Here is a 21035-nt window from a genome sequence, read left to right on the forward strand (position 1 = left end):
TCTTCTGTGTCTGTGTTAATTGGTTTCCCTTTTCTTTGTTGAAGAGGGTCTGTGCAATCCTTCTGCCTAGTCTGCCATCTTGCCGGAACTCCCTAATATGTTTCTTAAACATGTGGTAATACCAAAGATAATTTTAGTCTGGTATTGCTTAGGAATTACGTGTCAAAATGATTGGTAAAATTAATAAATAAAATTCAAGAATATATTAAACATTATAACCTGACCAAGGAGAATTTGTCCTGGGAATGGCAAGGAAGTTCAACAATAGCAAATCAGTATATGTTTCAATACATTAATAGGCTAAGGAGAATAATAATTTTAATTGGAATTAAATGAAAGGCATTTGCTTGAAATATCTCTTTATTTGTAAATAACTTAGTTAGGAATAGAAGCTTGTGTATTTACTGGAAATCAAAGCAAACATCTGATCTAATGATCAAACTTTAGAAACCTTGTAATTGCTGCTGTTTAACATCGCTCCTGATGAAAAACAAAAAACTATACCCCACGTTGTCAGTTTGATCGACTCATCACGACCCTACAGGACAAGATAGAACTGTCTCATACTGTTTCCAAAGCTGTAAGTCTTTATGGAAACAGACTGACTCATCTTTCTCTCATGGGGCAGCTGATGGGTTAGAACAACTGACCTTTCAGTTAGCAACTGAATGTGTTAACCACTACACAACTAGAGCTCCACTTATTCCTGATCAGAAGTTATCAAATAATGATCTATAGTCAAATCTGCATACTGCCTGTTTTTGTAAATAAGTTTTAATGTAGCATACCCAGGCACATTTTTTTTTTTTACATAGCATTCGTTACTGCTTTGATACCACAACTATAGTTGAGTAGTTGGAGTAGAGACTACTTGATCCACAGAGTCTAAAATTTTTACTCTCTGGCTCTTTCCAGAAAAAGTTTGTGAAGCCCTGCACTAGATATTCTACTAAAAAAGGACAATTTATTTTTGTTTTTCTAGGAAAAAAGGAGATAAGGTAGTCAAAGAGCAAAAGAACAAAGTATTTAATGCTGAATATACACTAAGCAAAAATAGTGTATCTAGTGTGATCCCATTTATTGTTGTTGTTAGGTGCTGCTGAGTGAGCTCCGAGTCATAGCGACCCCATGTACAACAGAATGAAACACTGCCTGGTCCTGTGCCAGCCTCATAGTACTTATGTCTGAGCCCATTGTTGCAGCCACCGTGTCAGTCCATCTCAGTGAGGGCCTTCCCTTTTTTGGTTGACCTTCCAGTTAACAAGCATGATATCCTTCTCCAGGGAATGATCCTTTTTGACAACATGACCAAAGTGGGCCAAACGAAGTCTGACCATTCTCGCTTCCAAGGAGCGTTCTGGCTGCACTTCTTCTAGGACAGATTTGTTAGTTCTTTTGACAGTCCATGGTACTTTCAGTACTCTTTGCCAACACCACAACTCAAAAGCATCACCTCTTCTTTAGTCTTTTTTATTTATTGTTCAGCTCTCACATGCATAAGAGGTGATTGAAAATACCATGGCTTGGGTTAGCTGTACCTTAGTCTTCAAGGAGACATCTTTGCTCTTCAGCACTTTAAAGAGGTTTTTTGCAACAGATTTGACCAATGCAATACATTATCTGATGTCTTGACTATTGCTTCTGTTGGTGTTGATTGTGGAACCAAGTAATTGTGAAATCTTTAACAACGTTAATCTTTTTTCATTTACTGTGATGGTGCTTACTGTTCCAGTTGTGAAGATTTTAGTTTTATTTTAATATGTAATCCATACTGCAGACTGTAATCTTTAATCTTCATCAGTAAGTGCTTTAAGTCATCCTCACTTTCAGCATGCATAGTTGTGTCATCTGCATATCGCAGGTTGTTAATGAGTCTTCCTCCAGTCCTGATGCCATGCTCTTCTTCACATAGTCCAGCTTCTTGGATTATTTGTTTAGCATACAGATTGAATAAGCATGGTGAAAGGATACAACCCTGACACACTCCCTTCCTGATTTTAAACCATTCAGTGTCCCCTTCTGTTCAAATGACAGCCTCCTGGTCTATGGATGAGCATAATTAAGTGTTCTGAAATTAATTTTTCTCAGTGTTATCAATAATGTGTTATGATCTACACAATCAAATGCTTTTTCATAGTCAATAAAACACAAGTAAACATCTTCCTGGTATTCTTTGCTTTGAGCCAAGATCCATCTGACATCAGCAGTGATATATCTTGTTCCATATCCTCTTCTGAATCCAGCTTGCATTTCTGGAAGTTCTCTGTCGATATACTTCTGCATCCGTTTTTGAATTATCTTCAGTAATGGTGTGATAGTAATGACATTGTTCAGTAATTTCCACACACAAGTAATCTTGTGTGTGATAGTAATGATATTGTTCAATAATTTCCACATTCTGTGGGATCACCTTTCTTTGGAATGGGTACAGATAGGGATCTCTTCCAGTCACTTGGCCAAGTAGCTGTCTTCCACATTTCTTGGCATAGATGAGGATGAGTGAGTACTTCCAGCATGGCATCCATTTGTTGAAACATCTTAATAAATATTCCATTAATTCCTGGAGCCTTGTTCTTCACCAGTTCCTTCAGTGCAGCTTCAACTTCTTCCTTCAGTACCATTGGTTCTTGATCATATGCCACCTCCTGAAATGGATGATCACCGACCAATTCTTTTTGGTACAGTAACTCTGTGTATTCCTTCCATCTTCTTTTGATGTTTCCTGCATCATTCAGTATTTTACCCGTAGAATCTTTCAGTGTTGGAACTTGAGGCTTGAATTTTTTCTTCGGTTCTTTTCAGCTTGAGAAATGCCGAGTGTGTTCTTCCCTTTTGATTTTCTAATTCCAAATCTTTGCACATTTCAGTATAAAAATGGACTTTGTCTTCTCGAGCTGCTCTTTGAAATCTTCTGTTCAGCTCTTTTATCTTGTCATTTCTTCCATTTGCTTTAGCTACTCCTCACTCAAGAGCAAGTTTCAGAGTCTCTTCTGACATCCATTTTGGTCTTTTCTTCCTTTCCTGTCTTTTTAATAACCTTTTGGGTTGTTCATGGATGATGTTTTTGATCTCATCCCACAATTCCTCTGGTTTTCTATCATTGGTGTTCAGTATATCAAATCTACTCTTTAGGTGGTCTCTAAATCCAGGAGGGATATAATCAAGGCCATATTTTGGCTCTTAAGGACTTGTTTTAATTGTCTTCAACTTCAGCTTGAACTTGCATATTAGCAGTTGATAGTCTGTTTCACATCAGCTCCTGGCCTTGTTTTGGCTGCAGATACTGAGCTTCTTCATCGCCTCTTTCCACACATGTAGTCAATCTGATTCCTGTATAGTCCATCTGGTGAAGTCCAAGTGTATATCTGCTGTTTATGTTGTTCAAAAAAGGTATTTGCCATGAGTAAGTCATTGGTCTTGCAAAATTCTCTCAAGCAACCGCCAGAATTATTTCTGTCACCAAGCCTGTGTTTTCCAACTACCAGTGATTCTTCTTTGTTTCCAACTTTTGCATTCCAGTCACCAGTGATAATCAGCACACCTTGATTGCATGTTTGGTCAATTTTACAATGCAGAAGTTGGTAAAAATCTTCGATTTCCTTGTCTTTGGCTTTGGTGGTTGGTGCATACTTTTGAATAATAGTAGCATTAACTGGTCTTCCTTGTAAGAGTATGGATATTATCCTGTCACTTACAGCATTGTACTTCAGGATGGATCGTAAAACATTCTTTGTGATGATGAATGCCACGCCATTCCTCTTCAATTTGTCATTATCCTCATTGTAAATCATATGGTTGCCTGGTTCAAAATGGCTAAAAGCAGTCCATTTCAGCTCAGTAGCATAGTGGCTAAGACACTTGCCTGCTAACCAGACAGCTGGCGGTTCAAACCCACTAGCCACTCCTCGGAAGGAAGGTTGGGCAATCCTACTTCCGTAGTGATACTGCCTCGGAAACCCAAGGAGGGGTCGCTATGAGTCGGGGCCGACTTGATGGCACATAACAACAACAACAACAATGCCTAGGATATTGATCTTTATGTGTTCCATTTCATTTTTGGAAGGGAACATAAATGTGCCTTAAAATGTCTATAAATGAACAGAAATGAATAAGAAAAAAAAAGGCCTGGAAAGATACACAGCAAACTGTTAATAGTGCTTAACTCTGGAGAGTAATATTTAAAGTGTGTCATTTGCTTTTTACTCAGGTTTTTATTCCATTGTTTTATTTTTTGTCGTGTTCAGAATTCAGAAGATACATTGATGGGTGTATCTTCCCATCAGCCCCAGGTATTCAGCTTCTCTCTGAAGTCAGTTAATGATATCCATTACTCTTTTATCCATCCTTAATTGTTTTATATGTGTGCTTCTTTGTTGTTGAAATTTTTTTTTTAATGAACTATAAATCAGCTTTTCAGAGAATTATTATTACCATCAGTATATTAGTCTTCTCAGTGACAATTTGCAATTTATATGCATATCATTTATGCTTGTTGAACTTAAGTATAAATGATCTCCCTTTCACCCCCAGTTAAAAACCCAACTATTCTGTTTTTTTGGTTGATAATATCAAATACCTTGTTATTCAGAAGTGATCAGAAATGTAAAAAATAAAAACAAAGTGATCCTCAGCCTAGCATCATAAATATCACCTGAGAACTTGTTAAAACTTCAGAAGCCCAGAGCTACTGAATTACAATCTGCATTTTAATAAGCCCCTTAGGTGATTGTTATGCACATCAAAGTTAGATTAACACAATTCTACTAGAGTCTCTGAACACCTTAGCATTGTATCTGCTATTTCTCTTCTTTGAAACAGTGAAGTACTGATAGTGCAGTGTGCATTGTGAAGATAGTACTTAAAGCAGTGGTTCCCATATGCTGGACTGTTTGCATCAGAGTTAACCTGGGAAGTTATTTTGTAAATAAAATTCCTTTTCTCTCGGGAGCTCTGGTGGCATAGTGCCTAAGGCATTTGACTGCTAACCAGAAGGCTGTAGTTCAAACCCACCAGCCACTCTTCAGACAGAGGACTGGGCAATCTACTTCCATAGAGATACTGCCTTGGAAACCTAAGTGGTACCTTTCCTCTGGGTCTCAGCTATGGCATTTCCAAGTCAGTAGTCTAGATGGGGTTTGAAAAACTGTGATTTTCTAAAAGCTCCTTAGGTGATTGTGGTATACAGGAGATTTGGGGATCATTTTGTAGATCCATTTTACATGTGGATATAGTCCTCTAGCCTGTATCTGATACTGAAACAGAAAAACTACATCATTCTTGGGTATCAAGCAATGTGTTTATTCTCTTATGCTTGTGTAGATGTAGAAATTGAGTGAGAGCTAACATAGGTTAGGTTAAGTGTAAATGATGTAACAATGGTTGATGCTATCCTGGATTGGATATTATTGATATGCATTAGTTGCTGGGTGGTGCAAACGTTTAATCAGTACACTGCTAACCAAAAGGTTGGCAGTTCAGACATATCCAGAGACACCTCAGAAGTATGACCTGGCGATCGGCTTCCAATAGGTCACAGTCTTGAAGCACTATGGAGTAGTTCTACTTTGCACACATGGAGTCTCCATGAGTTGGAATACACTCCTTGGCATCCAACACCAACAACATTAACTTGCTTAAATGTTTATGCAGTTGCCTGGAAAAGACTTACAGATTAATTGAGCATCTCTTCTAAATGAGTTGAAGCCTTAAATTTTCCCCCTTTCTAGTAGCAATTTTATCATTGTAAAAAGATGCAAGTAATATTTCCATTTTTTAACTAATCCTATTATTAGCTAGAACTCACACGGAATATAGAACTAGAATTATAACCTGCCTCTGAACTTTGTCAGTGGATAGAGTCATTAGACCTTAAGGCTTTGATTATATTTGAACAACACAATGAGTTTAATATAGATATTTTAAACAAAGTACATGTATGCAGTGTTATTTTGATTTTTTTATAGCCTTGTAACTTTAATGTAGTTTGTAGCCTAGCTGCGTTTCTAAGGATTTCTCTATATTAAAAGTAACCTGAGAGACTTGGAAGTGTCACTTCGTAACACAGCTTTTTCCAGTGGTATTGTTAAATGTATTATAAATAATATCTACTTAATTTTTTCCATAGGCTCAAAATCTGACTCCTCAGGACTACAATTTAAGGTGGTCAGGCCTTTTGGTAACAGTGGGTGAAGTCCTGGAAAAGAGTTTACTAAACGTCAGCCGGACTGATTGGCACATGGCTTTTACGGGCATGTCTCGTCGACAGATGATCTACAGTGCAGCCAAAGCAATAGCAGGCATGTATAAGCAGCGCCTCCCACCTAGGAACGTGTGAGAGAAGACTGGTGTAGGATACTGGGACTTCTCCTCTCATAGCTTGTTGTAAAGGAAGATTTTGTACTTTCTTTAAATTGAGTAGCTTCAGTGAATCTAGCAGTTTTTATCATTTTCCTGTAGGTTGTAATTTTGGTTTTTCTAGAAAGGATGGTGTCATTCCAACAGATGAAAAGGAACAGATCCTTTTTAAGATCATATAATTTCGTATACGATAGTTCTCAAGAAAATATATAAATATATTTATAGAATAATTTGATATATCCAGTTTATAAGGTGAAAAGTCATGGGGTAAGACACTTAAATTAATGCTATATACTTGATTATTTTGTTTTTTAGAGAAGACATAATTAAAAGATATGTTTACTGAATATTCTTTTAAAGCATTGTGTATTTTAATACATGGTTAATCTCTTCCCTGTCAGGCTATGAAGTGTTTTGTGTGTCCACACGATCTCAGATCTGATGCTGAGCAGTGTGATCAACAATTTGCCCTAACACACCTGCTTGTAGGGAGATGTTGCACTGTGCATTTTTTTAACAACATGGGCCAAAATACCTGAATTGCCCATTTTATTTTTGTTCTCGTGTATACGTACAGGCTGAGAAATTCCACTTTATTTTCATTTTTGCCATTTTATAAATTCCTACTAAGATCATCAGAGTACTGCATTTTGTTTGCTCATTGCTACGTGATAACTAAGTGGCAAATGACTCAAGTATTTTAAATCAGAAGTATTCATGTTATTTTGTATAATACTATTTAATACTTCAACATATAAACCCTGAAAACAGCCATTGTTCTTGTCCCACCTGAACTATAATAGAGAAATTCTGAGAGGGAATTATTTTGTTTATGAGATTGTATACCTCCTAGTTTAGTTAAGATTACTTATTACTAGTTTGTTTTAAGCACTACTTTTCTAACTTTGTGCCATTCTGCCTTTACTTTTTCTGGAAGTTTTTGAAGAAACTGTTTTATATTCAGTCTAGTTTATTTAGTCCATTATGTTTGTATTTAGTGAACTCATCCCCCCACACACACACACCCAAATAATATATTTTACTATTTTTGGATTTATATAAATCAAAGTTAAATAATTTTTTCTTATACTATTGAATTCTATATCTGAAAGTTCAAATAAACAACTTTTTGAAGATAGTTTCTTGTATAAATGTAATTTAATTTTTATTTACCCTTCTATATAATTCTTGAGATATAAAAGGATTAGCACAGTCCCTTGTAGTTTTACAAAAGCTGTTGAAACTCTTATCCTGCACTGCCTTTACATGTAAGGTTTGCCTTGTATTGATATTAATACTGCAAGTAATTTTTTTTTCCTGTAAGTTTTTAACCTGAGGATGAGAAGCGTAAGTATTAATTTGGTAACCATGCTATATGTTAATTTCTAAACCTTGCATAAAAACTGTTCAAACAAACTCAGGCCTTTTTGTCATTACAAGTAACAAGAGACAGAAAACTATAGCCAGTTGTAATGGTACATTTTTGCCCAGTGATAATAGATACAGAACACTATTCCTCTGTTAGTAATATCACCTATGTTTTCTTCATCTTTCATGAGTAGGAAAGAGAAGCCTTTCTATACCATTTACTTTTACCCTTTATTTTTATTGTAATATGAAAGCAAAACATTGAAATCATCCATGAAGTAAATCAGAAGCTCTCCTTTTCTAACAGTATTACTTTATCATGACATTGGCTGGGTGACAAGCACAGTAAAGTCTCTTATTAGGGACTTGAAGGAAACTATGCCAGTACTTAAAATATTTCTGCTATCAGCCCCTCTCCCCAACTGTACGGAATTTTTACAGATCCTAGAAATACTGAGTTTGTATATTAAGTCTCATATATTTTAGGATTTGATGTTTTTGAATATTGTTTTAATAGAATCACAAACAATGATATCCATGGAGATGATGACTTTCCTAGAATCCCCAAAGAGAAATGGCAGAATTTTTCCATGGCTTGGCTGAAGCCAGATAATTTTCCTGCACCTGGTAACTTGGTGGGCTTTCTGCTCTTCGGAACTGTGTAAGTGGTGAGGAGGATTAGAGGAGGGCAGATGGAAGAGATGAGTACATGATCTGGTTCTCCTCTCCGGTTCCCTTTTTGGCCCGTTTACCTTTGGAAGGCATCAGACCATGACTGACTCCATGTGCTCACCTTTCCCAGTCTCTTGTTCATCTTTTCATCCTTTGCTTTCCGAGTTGTACATGAGACTTAGAAGAAGCAGAAAGAGAAGTAACTTATTTTCTCTAGCACACCATGGCAACTTTATCCAGGCAGTCTTTTTGAGGTGCTAGTTAGGCATAAAATATACTGATCATTGAATCTAAGGCCACACTGCCCTTTACCAATTATCTAATCCCCCATTCTTTTTTCTTCCTGTTTATTTGCTTATAATTCCCACACTAACATTTAGGTTTTGTTTTGTTTTTGAGGATAGGGGACTCTATTTCCATTTTTCTTCCTTAAGTTTCTTAAGAAAACCCATGTTTAACATAATTCTTTATTGTTGTTTTTGTCTTTCTGTGATACACTTTCTCTTGAGGAACTCCAGAAACCACTTACTGAATTTTATAAGCTTATCCATTTTCTTGTTATTAAATAGTTAGAAAGAGAACAAGAAAACTGCAAAAAAAAAAAAATAAATTAGCGGCAACCTCAGTTGACAGAAGATAATCGAATTTTTCACTTTAAGATCTTCGTGTTACTAAGTGATTGAGTTAACCTTGGGCCTAGAGTTGTACCACAGACTGCAGGAGTTGGAAAAGCCTTCGTTCTCCCTTCTAAGTCTCTTGTCATTATTATTTCCCCATTCTTTGTTCTTTTATTTCCTCGAGGATTAATGAGATAGAAAATTGAGATGGATGAATATGACAAAAAGATAATATAATAGTGAGTATTTGAGTACAGAGGAAGGTGTTATGTACATGTATTAAAAAATTATGCAAATTAACAATGTACTCAGGTTAAACTAAATGACTTTATTGTGTTCTTGAGGTTTCTTTGTTCCTTAGCTAAAACAAATTCTAAACAGGAGTTCGTGTTCTCAGATGCCAAATTGATAATATTTTATGTCCTAAAAGATGTTGGGTTATCCATAAATGATTAAGAGACTTGGATCGTTTTATTCGCAGTACATGATGTTCATTATACGGTACTGTGCAAGATGATGTATTGGATACATTCTGTAAGTATGTAAATATGTCATAAATAAATAATACTTTAACTGATTTCCAAAAGGTGCTAGTGATTCTTTAAAATGCCAACTTGTTAATTAATATTATATGAAATGGATGCATATTCTTTTTTTGTCTATGAACTTGTTATTTGCTGCCAGGGATCCTTGTAGAACAGCAGAATACCATCCTTCGAGTGGAACTGTAACATTCAGGTACATCAGAGTTGCTAATTTCATTTTCAAAGAAGTGGTCATATTTATGGGAGAAAACACATTGGAGATAGGCTATAGCAGTAAACAACAAAGTTAAGGACTGTGTTCATGCGAAAACCTGTTTTTATAGATGAGATAACTGAAACTGAGATTTAGCTATTTGTCCAAGATCATCATCACAAATCAGTCATGGAGCTAGAATTCAAACATAGAAATGTAATGCTTGCTAAACCATTTCTTTCATTACATGCTGAATATTTGCTTCAGGAAGTTATGGGTGCATAATTAATCCTAATTGTTGAATGAATCTGAATTAAAATAATGACATGAGGACTTTACCCAGTATAGTTCTAATTTTACATTACTATGTTGAAAGAAAGCTGTTTTTATTCCATATTTTTCATTTTAGTTTGAAACGCCTGTTTTGGGCTTTGCTGCTGATATGAAGACATTATAACGTTTGGATACTGTGTTCCCAAATTTAAGAAACTCAAACTTTCACTTTGAGTATCATTTTTAGAATAAAAGCCAGAAATATGGCATTAGGAGGATATTTAAAGAAAAATTTTCCTTATTAAGCCAGTTTTTAAAGTAAGAGGCTGACCACATACCTTTTAAATACTTTTAAAATAATTTATAATTGAAATAACCATACAGGAAACTATACAAATCACAAATGAATTGATAATTATCACAAAATAGATACACTCATGTAGCCATTACTCTGGTCAAAATTAGACCACCCCCCTAAATCACCCCTTATGTCTCTTCTAAATCACCACCCTCTATCTTCTCAAAGGTTCCCACGATCCTGAATTCTAAAACTACACTTTTGCCTGTTGTTGAGTTTTATATAAATGGAATACCATATATATTCTTTTGTCCCTAACTTTTATTCAACGTTTTTGTGTAAATCTTTCCTTTTGTTGTTGTGTATGACAGTTTATTTGCCTTGCCAGTATCATGTTCTCTTGTCTGAATTTATCGATTTATATCTCTTTCTTCTATTGATGGCAGTTGGGTTGTTTTCAGTTTTTTAGCTATAATGAATAACACAGCTGTGAAAATCTTAGATAATTCTTTTAGTTTTAGTACACATATATTTGTTGTGTTGTTGTTGTTATGTGCCATCGAGTCCGCCCCGACTCATAGCGACCCCTCCTTGGGTTTCCGAGGCAGTATCACTACGGAAGTAGGATTGCCCAACCTTCCTTCCGAGGAGTGGCTGGTGGGTTTGAACCGCCAGCCTTCTGGTTAGCAGTCAAGTGCTTTAGCCACTATGCTATCAGAGTACACATATATAGTATTTCTATTGGAAATATACTTAAGAGTGGAATTTCTGGGTCATAAAATAGCCATATGTACAAATTTAGTAGACAGTACCAAAAAGTTTTCTAAGATTGTACGAGTTTACCCTTATACCATCAGCATGTATTTATGCTTGTTCCATTTCCTTGCCAGTGATTAGTATTATTAATTTTTAGGTATTGTGGTTTTAATTTGCATTTTCTGGATATTAAAGATGATAAGCTTTTATACCTTCTCATGTATTGGCCATTTGGATAGCTTGCTTTGTGACCACATCAAATTTCCTACTCAGTTTTCCACTGAGATTTCTCTATTTCTTACTGATTTTTAGAAGTTCCTTGTATACTGTAGATAAAAACCCTTTGTTGGCTGTATGTTATGGATGTCTCCCACTTGTCGTTTCATTCCCCTCATGGTATTTTTCATGAACTAAACAAAAAAAACCAAACTCACTGCCATCGAGTCAGATCCGACTCATAGGGACCCCTCCTTAGGTTTCCGAGGCGGTATCACTACAGAAATGGATTGCCCAGCTTTCCTTCCAAGGAGTGGCTGGAGGGTTTGAACTGCCAGCCTTCTGGTTAGCAGTCAAGTGCCTTAGGCACTATGCCACCAGAGCTCCTATTTCATGAACAGAAGTTTTTAATTAAAATGTAGACAGCCTTGTCCTCTTTATTGTTAATGCATTTGTGTCCTATTTAGAAAGAAAGAAAAAAAATTATGCCAAGTTCTTGAAGGCATTCTGTGTTGACTTCTAAGTTTTTTAAAATTATTTTAGCTTTCACATTTGAGATCTGTAGTCATCCTGGAATCATTTTGTGTGTATACAAAATGTGTGGTTTAGTTATTAAAAGATTTTTCCTCCAAAATGGTTATCTAGTTCTCCTGGAACCATTTCTTGAAAAGTCTCTCCTCAAGTTTTTTGACCATAGATCATTTTTTAAATTGCATTCCTGTAAAATAGCTGATAATGCTTCTGTATCATTTAAAAAAAAAGGGCAAACAACTAGAATTGAGTGCCACCACCATGGTTATAAGTGCTACTATACCCCATTGCCTGGCACATTTAGGCACTTACATCGTTTTTGAATTAAAAAACTCAAGTTTCTTTAACTCCATAGGCCATACACTATCTATATCATGCAGCATCTTTTTTTTTTTTAATTTTGATTTGGGTGAAAATTTATGGAGCAAATTCACTTTCCATACAGCAGTTCACACACATGTTGTCTCATGACATTGACTACAATTTACCACAATGCAACAACTCCCCTCCCACTTCCTCCTGATAGTTATCTCTTCCCTGTGTCCATTCCTCCATGTATTCCTGCCCCCGAGCTGTCTCCCTGTGCATAAACAGCCCTTCTTTCTCCCCTGATTGTTCTCTTCAAGGAGTATATCTACCTTAGGTAACATGTTCAACTCATATGCCTGTCTTTTGCTTGGCTGGAAGCCACAGGTGTGGGTTCAATTCCAGACCTGAAGGGCAGCTAGGGACCATAGTCTCAGTGGTTCCACCAGGTTCTATCAGACCACCAAAGCTGGTCACCCTCTTTTTTTTTTTTTCCCAAATGATTTTGAGTTCTGTTCCACATTGGTCTCCCTCTCTATCCAGGATCTCCTCCATAGATCCCCCTCTGAGTGATTGACAGTGGTAGCTGGGCACCATCTAGTTCTTCCGGTCTCATAGTCGTATAGGCTGAGGATCGCATGGTGTACTGGTCATGAGGACTAATTGTTTCCATGAATCTCTGGTTTTCTTCATTCCTCTTTGCTCTGGACGAGGAGAGACCCATCTTTGTATCTAGATTGCTGCTTGCAAGCTTTTAAGATCCCAGTTGCTACTCGCTAAAGCAGGAGGTGCAACAATGTTTTGTGTAGTATGTTATGCCAGGTGAGCTTGATGTCCCCTGTGATTATGGTCCCGAGCCCACAGATTCAACTCATTGCTAGCTGGCTGTGACCAAGAAGTGACTACAACCTTGTCCCTTGTCAGCTCTACTATACACCTGGGAATTCTTACAGAACATACAAATACACTTGTAGAGCCATTGTCTGCCAACCCTATACATGGTCTTGGGTACACTCCCTGCTGCATAGGCATACCTAATGGTTCAGCCTGCCCACCCATCTATCCACCCATATACCCGTGTTTGCCTTCACTGACAATGCAGTACTATATGTGCAAAAGGGTTCATCTTTGTTGTCTGCACCTCTCATATACTTCTCTGTGTCTTCCTCTTCCTCAGTGCCACCATGTTGATCACTCACATTTGGTACATTGCCCTTCTCTTCACTCAAATCAATACTTATCTCTAGCTGTCTAACAGTGTTCCCTCCCCTCCCCTCCCACCCCTGGTAACCAACAAAGAAAATTTCCTTCCATAGATAAACCGTTCCTTGACTTTTACAATAATGGACTAATACAATATCTGTCCTTCTGTGAGTGACTTATTTCACTCAGCGTAATGTCCTCCAAGTTCATCCACGTTATGCAGTGTTTTGCAGATTCTACATTATCCTTTAGCATTGCATAGTATTCATTGTGTGTATGTACCATAGTTTGGTTATCCATTCCTCAGTTGATGAACACCTAGGTTGTTTCCATCTTTTGGCTATTGTAAATAGTTTTGCGATGAACATGGGTGTGCATATGTCTATTCTTGTCATGGCTCTCAGTTCTTTAGGATATATACCTAGTAATGGAATGGCTGGATCAAATGGTATTTCTATTTCCAGCTTTTTAAGGAATCACCCTACTGCTTTCCACAGTGGTTATACCATTTTACAGTCCCACCAGCAGTGTAGGAGAGTCCCAATCTCTCCGCATCCTCACCAGCATTTGTTATTTTCTGTCTTGTTGAACTTGCAGTATCATTTTCAATGATTTATTATTTTATGTTTATTGACTTCCTTTATTTCTTTAAAACACATGAGAATGTTAGGTGCTGTCAAGTCAATTCTGACTTATAATGCCTCTGTGTACCACCAGGAGCTCTGGTAGCATAGTGCGTAAGGCACTTGACTGCTAACCAGAAGGCTGGCAAATAACAACAACATGTACAATAGAACAAAACACTGCCCACTCCTGTGATATTTTCATGATTGTTGCTATGTTTAAGCCCATTGTTGCAGCCACCATGTCGATCCATCTTACTGAGAATCTTCCTCATTTTTGTTGACCCTCAACTTTACCAAGCATGATGTCATTCTCCAGGAACTGGTGTCCTGATAACATGCCCAAAGTACGTGAGATGAAGTCTCACCATTCATGCTTCCAAGGAGCATTCTGACTGTACCTCCAAGACAGATTTTTTTTCATTCTTCTGACAGTCCATGATATATTCAGTATTCTTCATCAACACCATAATTCAAAGGCAACAATTTTTCTTTGCTCTTTAGTTATTATCTAGGTTTTGCATATGTATAAGGTGACTGAAAATACCATGGCTTAGGTGCATCTTAGACCTCAGGTAACATCTTTGCTTTTTAGTATTTTAAAGTGATCTTTTGCAGCAGATTTTCCCAGTGCAATACATCATTTCATTTCTTGACTGCTGCTTGTGTGGATCCAAGTAAAATGAAATCGTGAACAGCTTAATCTTTTCTCCGTTTATCATGATGTTGCTTATTGGTCCAGTTGTAAGGATTGTTGTTTTCTTTATGTTGTGATGTAATCCATGCTGAAGTCTGTAGTCTTTGATCTTTCACAGTAATACTTCAAGTCCTCTTCACTTTCAGCAAGCAGGGGCTTGGCATCTGCATATCACAGGTTGTTAATGAGTCTTCCTCTAGTCCTGATGCCACATTCTTCATTATTCTTCAGCTTCTTGGATTATTCATGCAGCATACAAATTGAATAAGTATGGTGAAATGATACAACCTTGATGCACACGTGTCTTGATTTTAAACCACACAGTATCCCCTTGTTCTGTTCAAAGGACTGCCTCTTGGTCTATGTATACGTAATACATAATTGTGCATAAGTACAATTATGTGTTCTGGAATTCCCATTCTTTGCAATGTTATTTATAATTTGTTATGAGCCACACAGTCAAATGAATGCCTTTAATAAAAAGTCAGTAAAAAACAGGGAATCATCTTTTGGTATTCTTTGCTTTTAGCCAAAATACATCTGATATCAGCAATGATACCCTTTGTTCCATATGCTATTCTGAATCCAGCTTGAATTTCTGACAGTTCCCTGTCGATGTACTGCTGCAACCAGTTTTGAATTATCCCCAGCATAATTTTATTTGAATGGGATATTCATGATACTGTTTGATAATTTCCTTACTCCACTGGATTACCTTTCTTTGGCATGGGCACATATATAGATCTCTTCCAGTGGGTTGTCCAGGTAGCTGTCTTCCATATTTCTTTGCATGGACAAGTGAGCACTTTCAGCATTGCCTCCAGTTGTTGAAACATCTCAATTGGTATTCCACTAATTCCTGGAACTTTGTTTTTCACCAATGCTTTTAGTGCAACTTAGCCTTCTTCCTTCAGTAGCACCAATTCTGGATCATGCTTGCCTCCTAAAATGTCAGCCAGTTCTTTCTGGTATGGTGACTGTATTCCTTCCATCTTCTATTGATGCTGCTTGTGTCATTCAATATTTTGCCTGTAAACAAAAACAAACTCACTGCCATTGAGCCAATTCCAATTCATAGCAACTCCTCCTTGGGTTTCCAAGGTGGTACCTCTACAGAAGTAGACTGCCCAGTCTTCCTTCCGAGAAGGTGATGGACTTGAACCACCAGCCTTCTGGTTAGCAGTCAAATGGCTTAGGCTCTATGCCACCAGAGCTCTTAATCCTTCGATACTGCAACTCGAGGTTTGAGTTTTTCTTCATTTTGATCAGCTTGAGAAATGCCAAGCATTTTCTTCTCTTGGTTTTCTAACTCCTAGTCTTTGCACATCTTCTCTAGTCACCCTTTGAAATAATCTATTGGCTTTTACTTCATTTCTTCCTTTCACTTTAGCTATTTTATGTTCCAGAGCAAGTTTCAGAATATCTTCTGATATTCATTTTGGTCTTTTCTTTCCTCCCTGTCTTTTTAAAGACCTTTTGCTTTCTTCATGTATGATATCCTCACTGTCATCTCAGAACTTGTCTGGTCTTTGCTAATCAGTGTTCAATGCGTCAAATCTATTCTTGAAATGATCTCTGTATTTAGGTGGGATATACTCAAGGTAAGGAGCTCTGGTGGTATAGTACTTAAGGCACTTGACTGCTAACCAGAAGGTTGGTGGTTCAAACCCACCAGCCTCTCCATTGAAGGAAGACTGGGCAATCTGCTTCTGTAAAGATTTATAGCCTCACAAACCCAGTGGGGGTCACTGTGAGTCAGATTTGATGGCAGTGAGTTTGGTTTTGAATTTTGTACTCAAGGTTGTACTTTGGCGCTCATGGGTAGAGTTGTTTTAATTTTCTTCAGCTTCTACTTGAATGTGCATATGAACAGTTGATGGTTGGTTCTGAAGTTGGCCCTTGGCCTTGTTCTAACTAATGATATTGAGCTTCTCTGTTGTCTCTTTCCACAGATGTAGTCAATTTCATTCCCATGTGTTTCATCTGGCGAGATCCAAGTGTATAGTTGCTGTTTATGTTTATGAAGGATCTCTCATCATTTCTGTAACCAAGGCCATATTTTCCTACTGCTGATTCTTCTTTGTTTCCAGCTTTCCCATTCCAATCACTAGTATTTATCACTGCATCTTGATTGCATGTTTGATTGATTGATTGCAGACTGAAGAATTTGCTGAAAATCTTCCAATTTCTTCATCTTTGGTTTATATACTAGGTACATAAATTTGAGTAATAGTCATATTAACAGTCTTCCTTCTAGGTGTGTGAATATTATCCTGTCACTGACAGTGTTGTAGTTTAGGATAGATCTTGAAATGTTCTTTTTGACAATGAATGTGATGTCATTCCTCTTTTTCATTCCCAGCATAGTAGACCATATGATTGTCTGACTCAAAATGATCCATACCGGTCCATTTTAGCTCACTAATACCAAGGATGACTATCTTCAAATGTTCCATTTCATTTTTCACAACTTCTGATTTTCCTAGATTTATTCTTCATACAGTTCATGTTCCAATTATTCATGGATGTTTGAAGCTGTTTCTTATCATTTTGAGTCATGCCACATCAAATGAAAGTCCCCAAAATTTTACTCCATCCACATCATTAAGGTTGATTCTAGTTTGTGGAGCCGGCTTTTCCCCAGTCATATTTTGAGTGCTTTCCATCCTGAGGGGTTCATCTGACAGTGTATCAGATACTGCTCTGCTGCTATTCATAGGGTTTTCACTGACCTGTTTTTTTCAGAAATAGATTGCCAGGTTCTTTTTCCCAGTTTGTCTTAGTCTGGAAGCTCTGCTGAAACCTGCCCACACTTGTTGATCCTGCTGGTATTTGAAATACCAGTGGCATAACTTCCAGCCTCACAGCAACACACAAGCCACCACAGTTCGACACACTGACAGACAAGTGGTAAAGAACATTACATAATGATATATGAAGGGGTTTAAATTATTCTAAAGAGGACTCCAATAAAGCTGTTAAACTTTTGAGTGAATGCAAATACAGGATGAGAGCACTCAAAAGTTAGAGGCTACCACTTGGTAGAAGAGAAATTTCAAGCTACTTTTTCATCTCTGAGCCTCTGTTTCTTCATTAGTAAAATACAGGTAGTGAGACCCAATGCATAAGGTTGTTGTGAGAAATAAATGAAGCAATGCCTGTCCTCAGTTCCTGAGATCTTGTTATGAAATTCTACCTACACTGAGTATGTTCCTGGTGTTTAAGAATAGGGACTTTTCATGAAATGTTGTTAGGTGCCATTGAGTCAGCTCCAACTCCTAGTGATCCTGTGTACAACAGAATGAAACACTGCCCGGTCCTGTGCCAACCTCACAATCCTTGCTATACCTGAGCCCATCATTGCAGCCACCTGTCAGTCCATCTCACTGAGGGCCTTCCCCTTTCTCGCTGACCCTCCACTTTACCAAGCATGACATCCTTCTCCAGGGAGTGGTCCCTTCTAACGACATGACCAAAGTAAGTGAGATGAAGTCTGGCCGTTATCACTTCAAAGGGCATTCTGGCTGCACTTCTTCCAGGACAGAGTTGTTCATTCTTTTAGCAGTCCATGGTGCTTCCAGCATTCTTCCCCAGCACCACAATTCAAAAGCACCAACTCTTCTTCCACTTTCCTTATTCATTGTCAAGCTTTCACATGCATATGAAACAATAGAAAATACCATGGCATGGATTAGGCACACCTTAGTCTTCAAGGAGACATCTTTGCTCTCCAGCACTTGAAAGAGGTCTATTGCAGCAGATTTGCCCAGTGCAATTCGTCGTCTGATATCTTGATTACTGCTTACATTGGTGTTGATTGTGGAACCAAGTAATATGAAATCTTTGACATCTTCAATCTTTTCTCCATTTATTGTAATGCTGCTTATTGGTCCAGTTGTGAGGATTTTGTTTTCTTTATGTTGAGATGTAATCCATACTGCAGACTGTAATCTTTAATCTTCATCAGTAAGTGCTTCAAGTCATCCTCACTTTCAGTAAGCAAAGTAGTGTTGTCTGTGTATTGCAGGTTGTTAATTAGTCTTCCTTCAATCCTGATGCCACATTCTTCTTCATATAGTCCAGCTTCTCAGATTTTTGTTCAGCATACAGATTGAATAATTATGGTGAAAGGATACAACCCTGATACATTCCCTTCCTGATTTTAAACCATGCAGTATCCCCTTATTCTGTTAAAACGACAGCCTCCTGTTCTATGTACAAGTTCCTGATGAGCACAATTAAGTGTTCTGGAATTTGCATGCTTCTCGATGTTATCTATAATTTGTTATATCCACACAATCAAATGCTTTTGCATTGTCAAGAAAACACAAACATCTTTCTGGTATTCTTTGCTTTCAGCCAAGATCTGTCTGCCATCAGCAGTGATATCCCTCATTCCGTGTCCTCTTCTGAATCTAGTCTGTATTTCTGGAAGTTCTCTGTCAATATACTGTTGCAACCATTTTTTAATTATCATCAGCAAGATTTTACTTGCATGTGATATTAATGATATTGTTTGATAATCTCCACATTCTGTAGGATCACCTTTCTTTGGGATGGGTACATATATGGATCTTTTCCAGTCAGTTGGCCAGGTGGCTGCTTTCCAAATTTCTTGGCATCGCCAAGTGAGTGCCTCCAGTGAATACCTATTTCAGTGCTGGAGAGTAAACTTGTGTCAGACTTACTACGAAGCAGAACAGTCTTCAGTATGGGCCTCCTTAATATTTGGGGATTTATTTTAAGGGTAGATTTGACTATACAGGCATTTCTGTTATAATTTGATGTCTGTATTCCTACAAGCCCTTGCTTTCTATAAAATCATGTAATAGAAATGATAGGACTTATGGGAAGAGCGGATTAGGGACAGATTATTCAAAGCTTATGCAACTCTGAAATGAGAGCACTACCAAAATAAAGCCTCAATTAAAATATTAGCACAATTTTTTCATTCCTAATAAATAAGTACAACAAGAAAAAAGAACATTGGGAAAAAATAAAAAGTCAAGGTAGCTGGATGGAAAGTGGGGGTGGGGGAGCCACCAATAGTAAAGTTGGAATTACGGAAGAAGGACAAATTACTAAATGATTGAGGATAACTGTGCACTTCCAAGACAGAGCAGGGGTCCCATCTAAGCCAAGAAGAACAAGGGTTGGATGGGGAATGTGTGTGGTATGTCAAGGCTTCCTGTGTTCATACGTGTTTGTGAAACTGCATTTAGATGTTGATCCTTAGTTATGTAAAACAGTAAGACTTCTAGTACTCATGGACAATATTCATCCATTTACCAATTTTGTATGAGCTAATTCTTACAGAAGGAGTCCCTGCGTGGTAGAAATGGTTAAGTGATTGACTACTAGCCAAAAGGTTGGCAGTTCAAATCAACCCAGAGGCTCCTCAAAAGATAAATGGAACTACACCCATGAATATATATATATAGATTTGACAGAGGATATTTCTACATATGTAGTTATATATGCTGTGTATATACTCATGAATATAACAGAGCATATAGGGGACAAAGCTAGGAAAACTTTGTAGCTATAACCAATTCCTTAAGGGAATGAGTTTCTGGGCCTGGGGACTCAGGACCATAGTCTCAGGGGACACTAGGGCCAATTGGCAAAACATAGTCCATAAAGACAATGTCCTGCCTCCTACTTTGGTGACTAGTGACTGGCATCTTAAAAGCTTGTGAGCACCCATCTCAGGTGCAACTATTGATCTCTGCCAGTCTGGAACAAAGAAGACTGAAGAAAATCTAAGACACAAGCAAACAACTAGTCCAAATGACTATTGAAACACGAATACCAGCCTCCAAGATTGTGAGACCAGAAGAACTAGATGATGCCTGGCTACCACTGCCGACCACTCTGAAAGGTATCACAATAGAAGGTCCCAGATAGAGTGGGAGAAAAATGTGGAATGAACAATCATAAAAAAGACAAAGTCTGATAGAGACTGACAGAACCCCCAAAACTATGGCACTTAGAGACCCTTGGTTTTGGTTAACTAGTACTGCTCTGACAAGAATATACCATAAATGGGATGGCTTGGACAAACGGGAGTTTATTCTCTTACAGTTTGGAGGCTTTAAGTCTAAGTTCGAAGTGCCAGGCTCCAGGGCCTGAGTGAAAGCCCCTCAACCTTGGGGTTCAGCTCTGCCTCCTGTTCCCAGACCAAGCTAGAGACTTTTCTTCACTCAGACAGCTGCTAGCTGGTGAGACTGACACCCCATGGTTGACAGATAAAAAGGCACAGTCCCAATGTTACCAAACCACATGGTAGGCCATTAACTCGAATCCATTGAAAGTCACAAGGTCGGTAGAGCATGGCAGGCTGCTGAACGATGACATGACTACAAGCAGGGTTCAAGCGT

General features: G+C 37.7%; 1 protein-coding gene across 1 annotated transcript in view; it reads left to right on the top strand.

Moving 5' to 3' along the window:
* Positions 1-6334, top strand: part of PRRC1 (proline rich coiled-coil 1) — a 56695-nt gene extending 50361 nt beyond the window's left edge. Inside the window, exon 8 of the mRNA XM_007947453.2 lies at positions 6125-6334. Coding sequence (XP_007945644.1) covers positions 6125-6334 — 210 coding nt within the window. The remainder of the gene's footprint in view (positions 1-6124) is intronic.
* Positions 6335-21035: the final 14701 nt, after the last annotated feature.

Source organism: Orycteropus afer, unplaced genomic scaffold, assembly GCF_000298275.1.
Source record: "Orycteropus afer afer isolate SDZICR_OR568_19922 unplaced genomic scaffold, OryAfe1.0 scaffold00185, whole genome shotgun sequence".
Lineage (NCBI taxonomy): Eukaryota > Metazoa > Chordata > Mammalia > Tubulidentata > Orycteropodidae > Orycteropus > Orycteropus afer.